This window comes from Neoarius graeffei, chromosome 4, assembly GCF_027579695.1.
Source record: "Neoarius graeffei isolate fNeoGra1 chromosome 4, fNeoGra1.pri, whole genome shotgun sequence".
NCBI lineage: Eukaryota > Metazoa > Chordata > Actinopteri > Siluriformes > Ariidae > Neoarius > Neoarius graeffei.
This window is the reverse complement of record NC_083572.1, coordinates 7,795,096-7,808,872: the sequence shown is the minus strand read 5'-3', so window position 1 is coordinate 7,808,872 and position 13,777 is coordinate 7,795,096. Positions and strand designations below refer to the sequence as shown.

General features: G+C 40.9%; 1 protein-coding gene across 2 annotated transcripts in view; it reads right to left on the bottom strand.

The window, feature by feature from the left end:
• The window catches only part of cdk15 (cyclin-dependent kinase 15), a 52,584-nt gene extending 40,182 nt beyond the window's left edge, over positions 1-12,402 (bottom strand). For both annotated transcript variants that reach the window (XM_060918115.1, XM_060918116.1), the window contains exons 1-2: positions 12,253-12,402; positions 3,071-3,102 (exon numbers count right to left, since the gene is read on the bottom strand). In XM_060918115.1, coding sequence (XP_060774098.1) covers positions 3,071-3,102; positions 12,253-12,298 — 78 coding nt within the window. In that variant the 5' untranslated portion in view covers positions 12,299-12,402. The remainder of the gene's footprint in view (positions 1-3,070; positions 3,103-12,252) is intronic.
• Between the last annotated feature and the right edge of the window lie 1,375 nt (positions 12,403-13,777).

Genomic DNA, 13,777 nt, shown 5'->3' with positions numbered 1-13,777 from the left:
AATGAGCACAAGTTTGGAGTCTGTACCACATACACATTTTTTTCCAAGTGTTTTTCAAGGGTTTGCTTAAACTGTTTTTGAGAGTTTTTATTTAGTGGTGTTTGGTGAAATAATTTCCCTTAAATTTAAAATAACGGGAAAATAAGAAACAATCAAAAAGTAATGTTTCAAAGCTGTTTATTAATTCTTCGTACTGCACAAACTAGCCCCATCCTTTTGGCTACGAGCGGAGCCAGCTGGTAGATCAGACTTTTGCCATAGCCGGTCGGCAAAACAGCGAAAACGTCCTTCTTGAAAAGGAATGAGCGGAGAGCCTCTTCCTGCTCATGTTTCAACGAAAACTCCAAGTCTAATTCTTCTAAAACTGATTCCAAAGCGGAGTCAAACGTGCGCTATTCACTAGCTCGTAGCCATCTTTCCTGCTGCGCTTTCTCCAGCGTCGCGCAGCTTTGTCGTCACTCCTGCAAAAGCCCGCCCAAAGAATCCAAACAAAAACCTTGCGTTGTGATTGGCGGGCACGATTTGATGCCCGGGGTGTTTTTGTTTATATGGTGCGAGGCTAGACCCACTTGCTAGGCAAAAAATATTTTTGGCCGCTAGGCGGTTGGGTCTAATTTACTAGGCTAGGGTCATATGCAATTTCACAAAAATCGCTACTCCTACAGAATTGACCGGATTTCAGACTCACACACAACAACAGTGGCCGGTATGAGCTCCAGCCTCATTGAGGCTTTTTTTTTCGAACAATCTTGATGCACTGCACGAGTGTATGAATTCAGCAATCAAAAAATTTCCCAAACTATCTCTGACCAAATTTCTCTGAATTCTCAGAATTTGTTAGTTCCGTTGACAAACGGAAATGAAAGTAAACGAACACGAAGACAGATTTGCGAGCTTGGCATGTTACTGAGAAACAAAGCCATCTCGCCTGAAGAATTTCTCACGGTGGAAATCTTACTAACACTGTTGACTCCTTCCAGAAATGTGAAATAAATGTCTCCTTACAGAAAATAATTCTTTGATATATATTTATTTACATATCAGCCACTTTAATAGGAACTTGTTCTTGATTCTAAGGTTCCTGTTCTTGGCTGCAGGAGTGGAACCCAATGTGTTCTTCTGTTTGCTGTTGCATGCTGAGATGCTTTTCTGCTCACCACGGTTGTATAGAGTGATTATATGAGTTACTATATCCTTCCTGGCACTTTGAACCAATCTGGCCATTTTCTGATCTCTGACCTCTCTTATCAACAAAGCGTTTGTTTCCACCCACAGAGCTGTCGCTCATTCACTCACTCACTCACTCAATGTTTTTTGTTTTTCGCACCATTCTGCCTGTGTAAACTCTACAGACTGTTGTGTGTGAAACCCCAGGAAGGAGATCAGCAGTTTCTGAAATACTCAAACCAAAAACACTCATCTGGCTCAAACCAACACCCATGCCACAGTGAAAGAAAGAAAGTCACACTTCACTGTGAGATCACAATTTTTCCCGTTCTTGTTTGAACATTGTGAGCATTAGAACTGAAGCTCTTGATTTGTATCTGCATGATTTGACACATCGTGCTGCTGGCAAGGGATCGGCTGATTAGAGAACTGCAGAAAATAAAACAGCAGGTGGATTTATAAAAATTAATTAAAGGGCATATCTTGGACCAATTTCATGTTTTTTTTTATATATATATGAAAGTATGTCCCTTTACACACTCATCCAGAAGGGTAATTTTGCACAAGGCCATCTGTTTACAGCAAAAAAAAAAAAAATGCGTCTGGAAAAATCCCAAGGGAGTCTGGAGCCATATTGATCCAGATTCGTGACGTCACGTGCGGATCCGCCAGCAGGCTGAGAGACAAACACAGGAACACCTAATTTAGAGTATAGTCTCTCTTATTTCTTACCCTGGCAACAGTCAACTTGTGAATTGCCGATTTTCTTGGTCTTTTTCTCGGCTCTGCTTGGTCCTCAGCTTCAAGGGCCTCAGTGGATGCGGCACTTCGCCTCCTGTTCAGGGGAAACGAACACGGCTGGCTCCTTTGGTGACGCTGACACAAATGGAGACGGTGTTGCTTTGGGCGTTCTGACAGATGGAACTGCGTCTTTTTTCAGATCAAGTTGCTTCTTGAAGCCCATTTCCCACTGCAAATAGTTCTCAAAGTCGTCGGGCTTTATGAAGTGAGCCCCACATATGATGCTGTGGTCTGTTGCATGTTGCCAGTTTTTCCGGGTGCCTCCGGTCTTTTGGAAAACGATGAGTACTAATCCCATCAAGATTGGTTCATCATACATCTGTTAACCATTTTAATAACGTTGAAGAAATTTGCAGAAAACCACCAGGTTGTATTCTCATCAACAAACCAGCGCTGATGTAGGATTCAGAGGGAGGCGTCCCGCACGCGACGTCACGAAAATCAATGTTTGCCGGGAAATCCAAATGCCAAGTTTTTTCAGAGGCGGACCAATTCGCCTCAAATGGCTTGATTTCAACTGAATTTTTCTGGTATTGCGCAAGATAAAAAAAATTGCACAAAATGCAAAATGTGACAGACATTTGACCAAAGTTTAATATAAAATTGGAGAATTACATTGATCTTGCTCCTAAATATACCCAAGATGTGCCCTTTAACACCTTCAGACCAATCAGATTCGAAAAATTCAGTGATGAAAATCTTCGTGATGAACACAGGGTTTTAGTGTCACAGGAAGAAAAGAACTGAGAGTGTGTACAGCATGAGCAGTAGAGAGGAAAGAGAGAGAAAGAGAGAGAGAAGGATGCTGTTTGTGTTTATCTTTCGTCATCACTATTCAGGTTCATTCTGCTTGTCTCAGTGTGGCGACACGGTCAGCAGAGCTGAAAATGAAATGCCACTCAGTGCAGGCAAAGGACGAGCCTCAGCAGGAAAAGAACGAGAGGAATAATTTGTGTGTTTGGCCAATAGTGCTGTGATGCAAGTTTCATTTGCTCTTTCGTTCCAAATAACTATAAACACACACCAAAATCTAAGTGTCAAATATTCCTCTAAAGCGATGCCGAGGGTTCCTGGGTCTCTAAGTTTGCCAAAGGTTTCTTACCTCCTGATAGCCCATGTGTCTCTGCTTCAAACCTGGAAAAAAAACAAAAAACAAAGATTTTGCAGATAAATTTGCACATATTTCACAAGCACATAATAAAATTGTGCATAAAGATGAAATTTGAAAAGAGAAATAAAAAGAAGATACAATACAACAGAGGATGGCAAAGAGAACAGTAGAGAATATGCATCAAGATAAAAGTAAATATTTAAAGAAGAGGAATTAAAAGACAGAGGTGAAAACTGACAGAATAGACAGAGAAGAGAATGGAGAAGAGAAATAAAAAAAATGAGAAAAACAAAAGAGAAAGAACAGAAGCGAAGAGCATGAAACAGAGCAGGAGAGAATAGAAGTAAAGAAAGAAAATTAAAATTTAAAAAAGAAGAGTGAAAAGACAAAAGGGAAGAGAAGAGTAAAGAAGAGAAGTAAAAAAGAAGCGGAAAAAGCAAGCAAAGGAGGAAGAGGAGAAGACAATGAAAATACAAGTAGAGGAAAAGAGACTAGAAGAAGAAAGAGGAATCGAGAAAGAGGCAAATGTAACAAATTAAAATGAAGAGCAAATTAAAAACGCAAAAAGGTTAAAAATGCAAAAGAGAAGAGAAAAAGTTTAAAAAAAAAGAGTAAAATAGAAAAACAAAGGAAAAAAGAAGAGATACATGCAAACGGGGAAGAGGAAGAAGAGAAAATAGAGAAGAGAAGAAAAGAAAGGAGTTGAGAAAAAATATAAAAAGAAAATTAAAACGTCAAAAGGGAAGGAGCAAAGTCGAAAAGAGTAAGCAGAGAACTTAACAGAAGGCAAGACGAGTAGAGACAAAAGGATAAAACAGAACAGAAGAAAATAGAAATCAAAAGAAAATACATTTTTTAAATAATAAGTAAATAAATAAATAAATAAATAACCATAAAAGGACAGTAAAATCGTAGAGAAGAGAGACGAGAAGTTAAAAAAAGAAAAGAAACTGTAAAATAGAAAATGTGAAGAGAATGAAACGGAATATAAAAGAAGACTGTGGGGTGTCGTGGCTCAGGTGGCTAAGGTGCCATACCATAAATCCAGGGACCTGGGTTTGATTCCGACCCAAGGTCATTACCTAATCCCTCCCTATCTCCTGCTCATTTCCTGTCCTGTCTCTACGCTGTCCTATCCAATAAAGGTGAAAAAAGCCCAAAGAATATCTTCATAAAAGAAGAATGTAAAACGAAGAGTAGAGAAATTTTAAAATGTGGAAAAGTTAAAAAGAAATAAAAGATCAGAGAACCGTGTCTGGAAAATTTTCACAGAAATCCTGAGCACTATTTTCACTTTACACAACTCCAGATGAATTTAATCACACGAAACATTTCTGCCGTAAAATTGTCCGAAGTCACTTGACTTGAACTCTGAGCGATGAGGATTAAAAGCTGAGGGAGGTTTTATTTTTAGGGAAACGTGTTAGATTTGGATGGACGCCGTCGTTTAAACACAAGCTTACGATTAAAGTCACTCAGAGTCAGAACATGAGGAGAGAGACAGAGACAGAGAGAGAGTGGTGTGTGTGTGTGTGTGTGTGTGTGTGTGTGTGTGTGTGTTTGGAGCTCCAGCCATGATTCGCTGAAAACTCTTTTGGCCCTGGATGATGGTGGTGTCATCTGAGTGGGACAGCGGCGATGATTCAGTCCGTCACAAAGCTGCCAGGAGTCAAAAATCAAACAAGCAGGGCTGAAGACCAAGATCTGGACATCTGAACAACACAAATGTGTAATCTGCACCACTCTACCTCTCTTCTTCTTCGTCATCTTCTTCTTCATCATCATCTTTTCCTTCTTTTCTTCATCTTCTTCTTTGTCATATTCATCATCTTCGTCATCATCTTCTTCTTCATCATCTTTTCCTTCTTTTCTTCTTCATCATTATCGTCTTCTTCTTCTTCTTCTTCTTCTTCTTCTTCATCACCTCCTTTTTCTTCTTCTTCTTCATCAACATCATCATCATCATCTTCGCTGTCATCATCTTTTGTTCTTTTCTTCATCTTCTTCTTTGTCATATTCATCATCTTCCTCATCATCTTCTTCTTCTTCACCTCTTCTTTTTCTTCTTATTCTTCATCAACTTCATAATCATCATCTTCTTCATCATCTTCTTTACCTTCTTTGCATCTTCTTCTTCATCATCTTTTCCTTCTTTTCTTCTTCTTCATCATTATCATCATCTTCTTCATCACATCCTTTTTCTTCTTCTTCATCAACATCATCATCATCTTCGCTGTCATCATCTTTTGTTCTTTTCCTCATCTTCTTCTTTGTCATCTTCATCATCTTCATCATCATCTTCACTTCTTCTTTTTCTTCTTATTCTTCATCAACTTCATAATCATCATCTTCATCATGTTCTTCGCTGTCACCTTCATCATCATCTTCTTTTCCTTCTTTTCATCTTCTTCATCATCTTTTCCTTCTTTTTTCTTCTTCATCATTATCGTCTTCTTCTTCATCACCTCCTTTTTCTTCTTCTTCTTCATCAACATTATCATCTTTTTCGCTGTCATCATCTTTTGTTCTTTTCTTCATCTTCTTCTTTGTCATATTCATCATCTTCATCATCTTCTTCGCTGTCATCATCTTCTTCATCTTCTTTTTCTTCTTATTCTTCATCAACTTCATAATCATCATCTTCATCATCTTCTTCACTGTCATCTTCTTCATCATCTTCTTTTCCTTCTTTTCATCTTCTTCATCTTCTTTGTCATCATCTTCTTCATCATCACCTTTCCTTCTTTTCTTCTTCTTCATCATCATCATCATTGTTTTCCTCTTCTTCTTCATCTTCTTTGTCATCTTTCTCTTGGTCTTCTTCTTGATCATCACTGTCTTCTTTTTCTTCTTCTTTGTCTTCTTCATCTTCTTCATTGTCATCATCGTTGACTTCTTCATCATCTTTTCCTTCTTTACTTCATCTTCTTCTTCTTCATGATCATCTTCTTCTATCATCATCATCTTCTTTATCATCTTCATCATCATCATCATCATCATCATCATCATCGTCTTCTTCCTCTTCTTCTTCTTATTTTTAAAAGCCTTCACATCCAAGAGAGCAAAACTGTTGTGTCTTGTCTGGGTGGGAGGGGCATACTCTCTATCTATCCTGTCAATCATAGCATCACTAGCCATTCGTGTGCCAATATGTGAGCTCATGTATGTGGAAGAGGGCGAATAGCGCTTTCCTCCAAAATGTGTTTGATGTGGCGGCTTCCAAAAAAATGTTGTGAAACAGAAGAAAAAGACACAAAAGTGCTTCAATGAATCTGCAAATTATCTACCAGTGACATTACAAATGCATTCACACTTATGCCGCTTTTCCACTACCAACGCGGCTGAGTTGGGCTGAGCCGTGCCGTGCTGAGTTGGGCTGAGTTGAGCTGAGTGGGGCTGTTGGGGTTGCATTTCGACTACAACCACGCTGAACCGTGCTGGCTGGAAGTGGGTGGACACATTGGGTGGAGTTAGCGAAAGTGGGTGGATGTCACGTGATGTCGTTAGGCGGCGCAAACAGTGACATCAGTGACCTTTTAAGCGGTAGTCTCACGACCCGGAGAGTAAACAATAAACATGGAGTCGTTAGTGTTGCTTGTCTTGGTGCTGTGGCTTGTTGTCACCGACAACGCCAACAGATACTGGCAAGAGCGTATAGATAAGGCGAGGCGCATAAGGCTTCATAATTCTCATAATTCGTAATTATTCTTCTTCCGGGTTTCCGGTGTTTACAGATCCCAGCGTGCTCGCGGGGCGTGTGTGGGCATGTGAGGACACTCCTCCTCACCAATCAGTGCACAGGGGAGTGTCTCCTCACGCCCCTAGCCCCACTCGGCTCGGTTTGGCTCGCTTCAGCCCTACTCCAAAACCGTGCGAGTTTTGGGTGCTGAGTAGGGCTGAAGCGAGCTGAGTCGTGCTGCTCTCAGGTAGTCGAAACGCGAGCCGTGTCGGGCTGAAGTGAGCTGAAAAAGGGTAGTGGAAAAGGGCCATTACAGCAGCCCTTCTCTGTGCAATAACTGAATACATTTGCATACTAGAATGTGATTGGCTTGCACAGTTTATGATGCAAAACCACTTCCTGGTTGAATTCTAAAATAAAAAAATTGATTCTCAGTGTGAATTTCCCAGCCTTCTTGCTCAAATGAATTCCCTGGAAGGTTTTATAAAGAGAAGCTGGTGAGGGATAACAGGATCAAAATTGTTTCATGGATATTACACAGTGTTAAATGTAATGACAAATGGATAAAAAAATATGATTTGTTCTTTAATTCAGTGATTCTTAGAGCAGGATTCGGGGCCTTCCAGGGGGTCCATGGCTATCTATCTATCTATCTATCTATCTATTTTTATTTTTACAGTGCTGGAAATCACAACCCACCTTTATACATTACTATATTTAGGGGTCTAAGCACCAAAGTCAGCTCAGACGTGGAAAGTTCAGGAAGAGAAAGATCTAAAATTAAATAATTTGTCACCACTTTTGATGTACAGCCATGAAATTAATCAGAATTGTAGATCCCATATGGGGAAAAGGTCATTTGTTCTTTTGGGAAAGATCAGAATTATGGTTACAGTGTGACAATGCTCCAAAATGCGTTTTTTTTTCTCCAGAGGGAGGAATACTCATCTCATCTCATTATCTCTAGCCGCTTTATCCTGTTCTACAGGGTCGCAGGCAAGCTGGAGCCTGTCCCAGCTGACTACGGGCAAAAGGCGGGGTTCACCCTGGACAAGTCGCCAGGTCATCACAGGGCTGACACATAGACACAGACAACCATTCACATTCACACCTACGCTCAATTTAGAGTCACCAGTTAACCTAACCTGCATGTCTTTGGACTGTGGGGGAAACCGGAGCACCCGGAGGAAACCCACGCGGACACGGGGAGAACATGCAAACTCCGCACAGAAAGGCCCTCGCCGGCCACGGGGATCGAACCCGGACCTTCTTGCTGTGAGGCAACAGCGCTAACCACTACACCACCGTGCCACCAGGGAGGAATACATTAAAAATATTTTGTTGATCATGCATTCACAAGATTTGAGTCTTTCATCCTTAAGCGATACTGAAGACAATTAAAACGGCATAACACCCTAGCAACCAGCTAGCTGAGTTTCCTTGGCAACCTACGATCTACAACCTCATCACCAAGTGGGATCATATCACAACCTTGAAGAAACACCATAACAACCACCTAGCAACACCCTAGCAACCAGCTGGCTTAGGAGAGCAGGACCAACTTCAAGGTTCATCCATGAACCATCATCATCTTTTGGTTTATTAAAAACACTGAGAAACTCAACAGCGACAAACCGCTGCAGTACAGAGGTGGACAGTAACGAAATACATTTCCTTGAGTGCGGTACTTAAGTGCACTTTTTGAGTATCTGTACTTTACTTGAGTATGGTTTTTTTTTTTGGATACTCATGACTTTAACTTCACTACATTTGAAAGACAACTATCGTACTTTTCACTCCACTACATTTCTATCAAGGTCCTCGTTACTCGTTACTATGAAGCGGCTTTGAAATTGGATGTTCTTTCTTTTCTTTTCTAAAACGTGTTTGGGGTTTTTTTTGTTCTTTTCATTTCATTTTAAATGTTTGCTTTGTTTGCCGGAAATGAACCACATCACGTCCTCCAAAAACTCGCCGTCCAACCTGCAGAAGCATATTGAGGACTATAAACGTTTTATTCCAAGAGAAAGCTTGCAATGAAGCTGTCTGTGCTTTTAGAGCTAGCGATAACACTGCAAATGTAGCTATGCGGTCTGGTGAGTCCAATGACTTTCTATGGATTTGGCCGCCAAGTTGCCATCGCCTTGTCCACGGCTAACGCTAACACACAGCTAGTGTTAGGACTGGGACTGTTTTGGCCTCTAGAGGCCGCTGTTATTTCCATCTTGTCATGTTTGTTTTGGCCTCTAGAGGCCGCCACTGTGTTTTTGTGTTTGTCTTCATTGCCTGTTTCCTGCCCCGCCCTGTTCCTTAATTAGTGTGTGTATAAATACCCCTCTGTTTGTTCCCTTGTCATGGAGTCTTTTTCCTATGCTATGCCTGTTAGTGCTAGTTCCCTCTGGTCCATGGTCCTTGCCTGTGTCTTTGTGGTTTTTGTACTTTGCTTTCTTTTTGGACCTTTTTGAATTTTGTTTTTACCATTTTTGAGATCTTCTGAGCGTTTGCATTTTTGCCTTTTCTTTTCTTATTTTTGGACTTTGAACTTTTGGATATTTTTTTTTATTTTCCCTTTATCTTCTGAGCTTTTGGACTACTTTTGTTTTTTGCTGTGGATTGTACATTTTGTAAATAAACTTTTTGATACTTTTCTACTTCTGCCTCACGCCTCTGCACTTGAGTCATCCCCCTGATGACCTAGTGGGGGTTTGCTGGATTATCACACCAGCGAACCAGGTTCAAATCCCAGCAAAACCCTAACAGCTAGTTAACTTGGACACTGTTAGTTAGCATGGAATTATGCTAATCTGAAATCCTTTTAGAAATGTTTTAGAATAATCTTGCCAAATACAGTAAACAGAATGTCAATCTTTCTTTTCTAGTAGCGTTAGCTACTGAATATGATTTCGAGTTTGAAAAGAGTTTGCTAGCATGTCAGGTGGAGTTTCACTGACTAGCTAGTTTAACGTTAAACCACCATGATGGCACAACACGCATTCATTTTGTGAATTCACATTTCTGTCTTTGGTAACGGCGTCAGGTTTTGTAAGTGTTGTGGCAATAATACAACGATGCGTTGACAGAAAATGTACTTTTAATACTTAAGTATTTTTAAAAGCTACCTGTAGTACTTAAGTACTTTGACTTAAGTAAAAATTGGACTGGACAACTTTCACTTGTATCGGAGTAACACTTGGCCAGCGGGATCTGTACTTTGACTTAAGTAATGAAGTTGGGTACTTTGTCCACCTCTGCTGCAGTATAAGAAGAATAAACCACTTCAGGATGTTCTGATATCGGAAAATAATCAAGTGAGGTGTGGTAACAGTGACCTTCCTTCATCACACTACCTTGCTGTTGATTATTTTGCTAGAACAACATGCCACGTTGTATTTAATTCTTTTGATAATATCCAAATGCTGTCTTTCACTGCGTTTGTCTTTCTCTCACTGCAGTGTCAGAGAGAGATCCCTGTATCCTTCCATCCCTCCTTTCACCCAGATCTCCTCATTTCTTTCCATCCATCTGGCCTCCCAGCATCCCTTGATCCCAATCCTTTTATCCATTTATCCCTGTTTTATCCATGCTTCCCATTCTCCCTCGTTTCCAAAAATTTTTACTACTGCTGTGTCTCTCTCTCTCTCTCTCTCTCTGCTTAACAGTCCCTCCTATGTTCCCTGAATAGCCTGCACGGTTTGCGCTCAGAGCAGTGTTCAGTGTGTAGGCAGCAAAGAGAGAGAGAGAGAGATGTCAGCACTATTTACAAGTGTGAACGCAAGACATGTGGAACAAAATCCACTTCGTGCATGTTTTACTTGCGACTAATGCCTTGTTTTTTGCTGTGATCTGATCTACACTGCTGAGCAGCTACATAAAAAGTGTAATCAGGATATTGTGTGTTCACCTCGTACACCTCACACACCAAGTCGAGGTAGAGATAAGACTCTACAGGAGCCTGCGATTGGATTTATATCAACGTAAAATATCGGTGTAAATATTGGTATTAATCAAACACTAATGTGCGCGCACACACACTAACTCGATCAATTCCTGACATGCATAAAGGCTTTTCTTTCTTAGCAATGTTACACTGATGATAAAATCGCATAGAATTATGATTATTAAAGAGAATATTATTACACAGAGCTGCCAGTCTGAGCTCCCAACCAGGTTCACGGATAACCTTCAAGGTTGAAGGTTCAAGTTAAGCAGAGGCACGTGTACACTGTCTTAAAGGACACGAGACCTGAATGCAGATACGATTTAATACAGAAAGTCGATTCATGACAATGTTTCAGCCTGTGTTTTATAGGATATGAGAGAATAAGCGCATTCGTTGTGAAACGATTGTGTGAGACAGGCGACGCTGTGCGAGCGAGTGAGTGCTGCTGCTGTTCCTATTTCTGTCCTCGGCTTAGAAACAGGTGCCTTTAAATTCCATGAGGAAGGCAAAATTTAAAAAAAAAAAAGAAAGGAAAATGGGTGAAGAAAAGGGTGGAAATGAATGCTGAGAGGAGAAAAGAGGAGAGGAGAGAAAATGGAGAAGGATTGCAAAAGGAAATAAGTGTGTGTGTGTGTTTTAAATTTCCATACTTTTTCGAGATTTGGAAACAGGAAGAAAAGGAAGGACATGTAAGGGAAAAGGAAAGGATTGATGAAAAGAAGGGAAAGTAAAGCTAAGGAAATAAGCTACGAGAAGAAAGGAAATGGTTGAGGAAAAGAAAAGGAAATGAAAAGCAAGGAAATAAAAGGAGGAAGGAAAGGAAATTGATGAGGATTGGGAATGGAAAGTTTCCACACTTTTCCTGGTTTGGAAAGGAAAGACAAGACGAGGGGAAAAAAGAAGATATGAAAAAGAGGAAGAGAAATGGAAAAGAAAGATAAATATGAATATAAAGAGAGAGAGAGAGAGAGAGAGAGAGAGAGAGAGAGAGAGTAAACTGCATGTCCAACATTATCCTCTGAACGTCATACTTAATTATTCCATTTTCCACCTTTTTTTCTCCTGGTCCTTACTTCCCTCCAGAGGCGATTCTAGAGTCTGTTGTGGCCCCAAGCAAAAATTTCCCAGGGGGCCCTTCTGACCAGTGTTCATCACCAATATGTTATAAATAATCTGACACCAACGAAAAATGTATGAAACCAAAGTTTTTTAAATTCCAAATGTGAAAATACAATGGTAAAGAACAATAAAAAACAAAATAAATAAGCCCTTGGGCCCCGACTCTCGGGGGGCCCCTGGGCCAGGGGGCCCCAAGCAGTTGCCTGCCTTGCCTGTTCACAAGCTGCGCATCTGCTTCCCTCCATCATCTCCCTCCATCTCACCCTTTTACCTTCACCATCATCACCTCTCACCTCACCTCCTCTCTCACCTCCTGTCTCACCTCATCCCCTCTCTCACCTCCTCTGCACGTGTGCGTTTTGCTGAAGGTCTCTTTCCTCCTTAGCGCTCAGCATTGATGATGTAGCAGTGGATCGAGAGGAGCTCTGTACTCACCCAGCCGCTGGAACGCTTCAGTCGCAGCGTGTCGGAGATTCTGCATCCTGTCGGAAGGATCCAGTGGTGTGAACAGCTGTGGAGCCTCACAGTGACCGACACATCTGGAAGGAGATTGTGGACCTGTGAGAATTCACCTCGTCCTACTTGTAGCTCACAGCTACAGTAGCAGCAGCATCGGCTGCACACCAACAAGTTGTGCTTCACACACATGCACACACACACACACACACACACTCTCTCTCTCTCTCTCTCTCTCTCGTCCTTTCTACTGCGCAGTCACTTGTGTGTTGCTAGCCAATCAGGACAGCCGGATGGGAGCCACCACCCAATTGGCTGAATCAAGAGAGAGGCAATGGGTTAGTGTTTGTTTTGAAAGGTGGGAGCCAAATGTGTGCAGTGTACGTGTGTGCAGTGTACACGTGTGTGTGTGTGTGTGTGTGTGTGTGCGTGCGTGCATGTAGGAGAGAGAGCAAGAGACCTGCTAAAGAACAAAGAACACTTGTTTGTATAATCAGCAAGTGTTATCAGTAAAATTGTGCTGACCTTAAAGCTTGCACAAGTGCACTGCAAATAAATACGTTCTATACACACACTGTACATGATACATTATATATTTGGCCATAAATTCATGGGTTCTTCTGTCTTTTGACTCCAACCCCAAATCAGAAAAAGTTGGGGCTGTATGTTGAAATTGAAATCAAAATGAAAAACAATGATCTGTAAATAATCTTTGACCTGTATTGCACTCAAAACAATAAAAACAGTAAAGTATTTGATGTTTTACCTCGTGAATTTTATTGGGTTTTTTTTTTTTCAAAATTTTTCTATTTTGATTCTTGCAACACATAAAAAAAAAAGTTGGGACAGTAAAGTATTTACCACTTTGTAATGTTGCCATTCCTTTTCACAACACTTAAAGGGCTGATGACACAAACATGACTCTATGCAATTTCTTAAATAAACTATACAACATGGCAAACGTTAGATTTCTGTTATAATTACATGAAAAGAAGCTGTTGTTACGCGAATATCCAACTTTTAATTGCACAGCACAAGAAAACTGGGCCCGTGGCTCGCGGCCATGTTGTGACGTCAGCGGGAGAACACGCTGCGGTTCACTGGCTGTTCTACTCTGGTTCTACTCAATGGAAATGGCGCATGAAAACGCCAGTGAACTCTCTAGTGCTAGCTCTTCCTCTTCTGGGAGTCTAGAATTGTGTTGATCTCTTCCGAATAGAATCTATGATAGCCTACCCTCTTTACCCTTTGCCTCTCGTTGCTAGGCGGCAGTTACATGAAAGCCGCAAGCTTTCACAAGCAAATACATGACTGATATCACGCCGACTTTATGATTACATTTATGATTATCATGTAGAATCTATAGCTCTACGTACCTTTATCTTATGTCGTTTCACAACACATGTTCTGACAGGAGGACTGTCTTTGGATCCGGCATAGCTACTAGTAGACCCCCTCCGGAATACTGGCAGTGTTGCCAGGTTGGGAGGTTTCCCACCCAGTT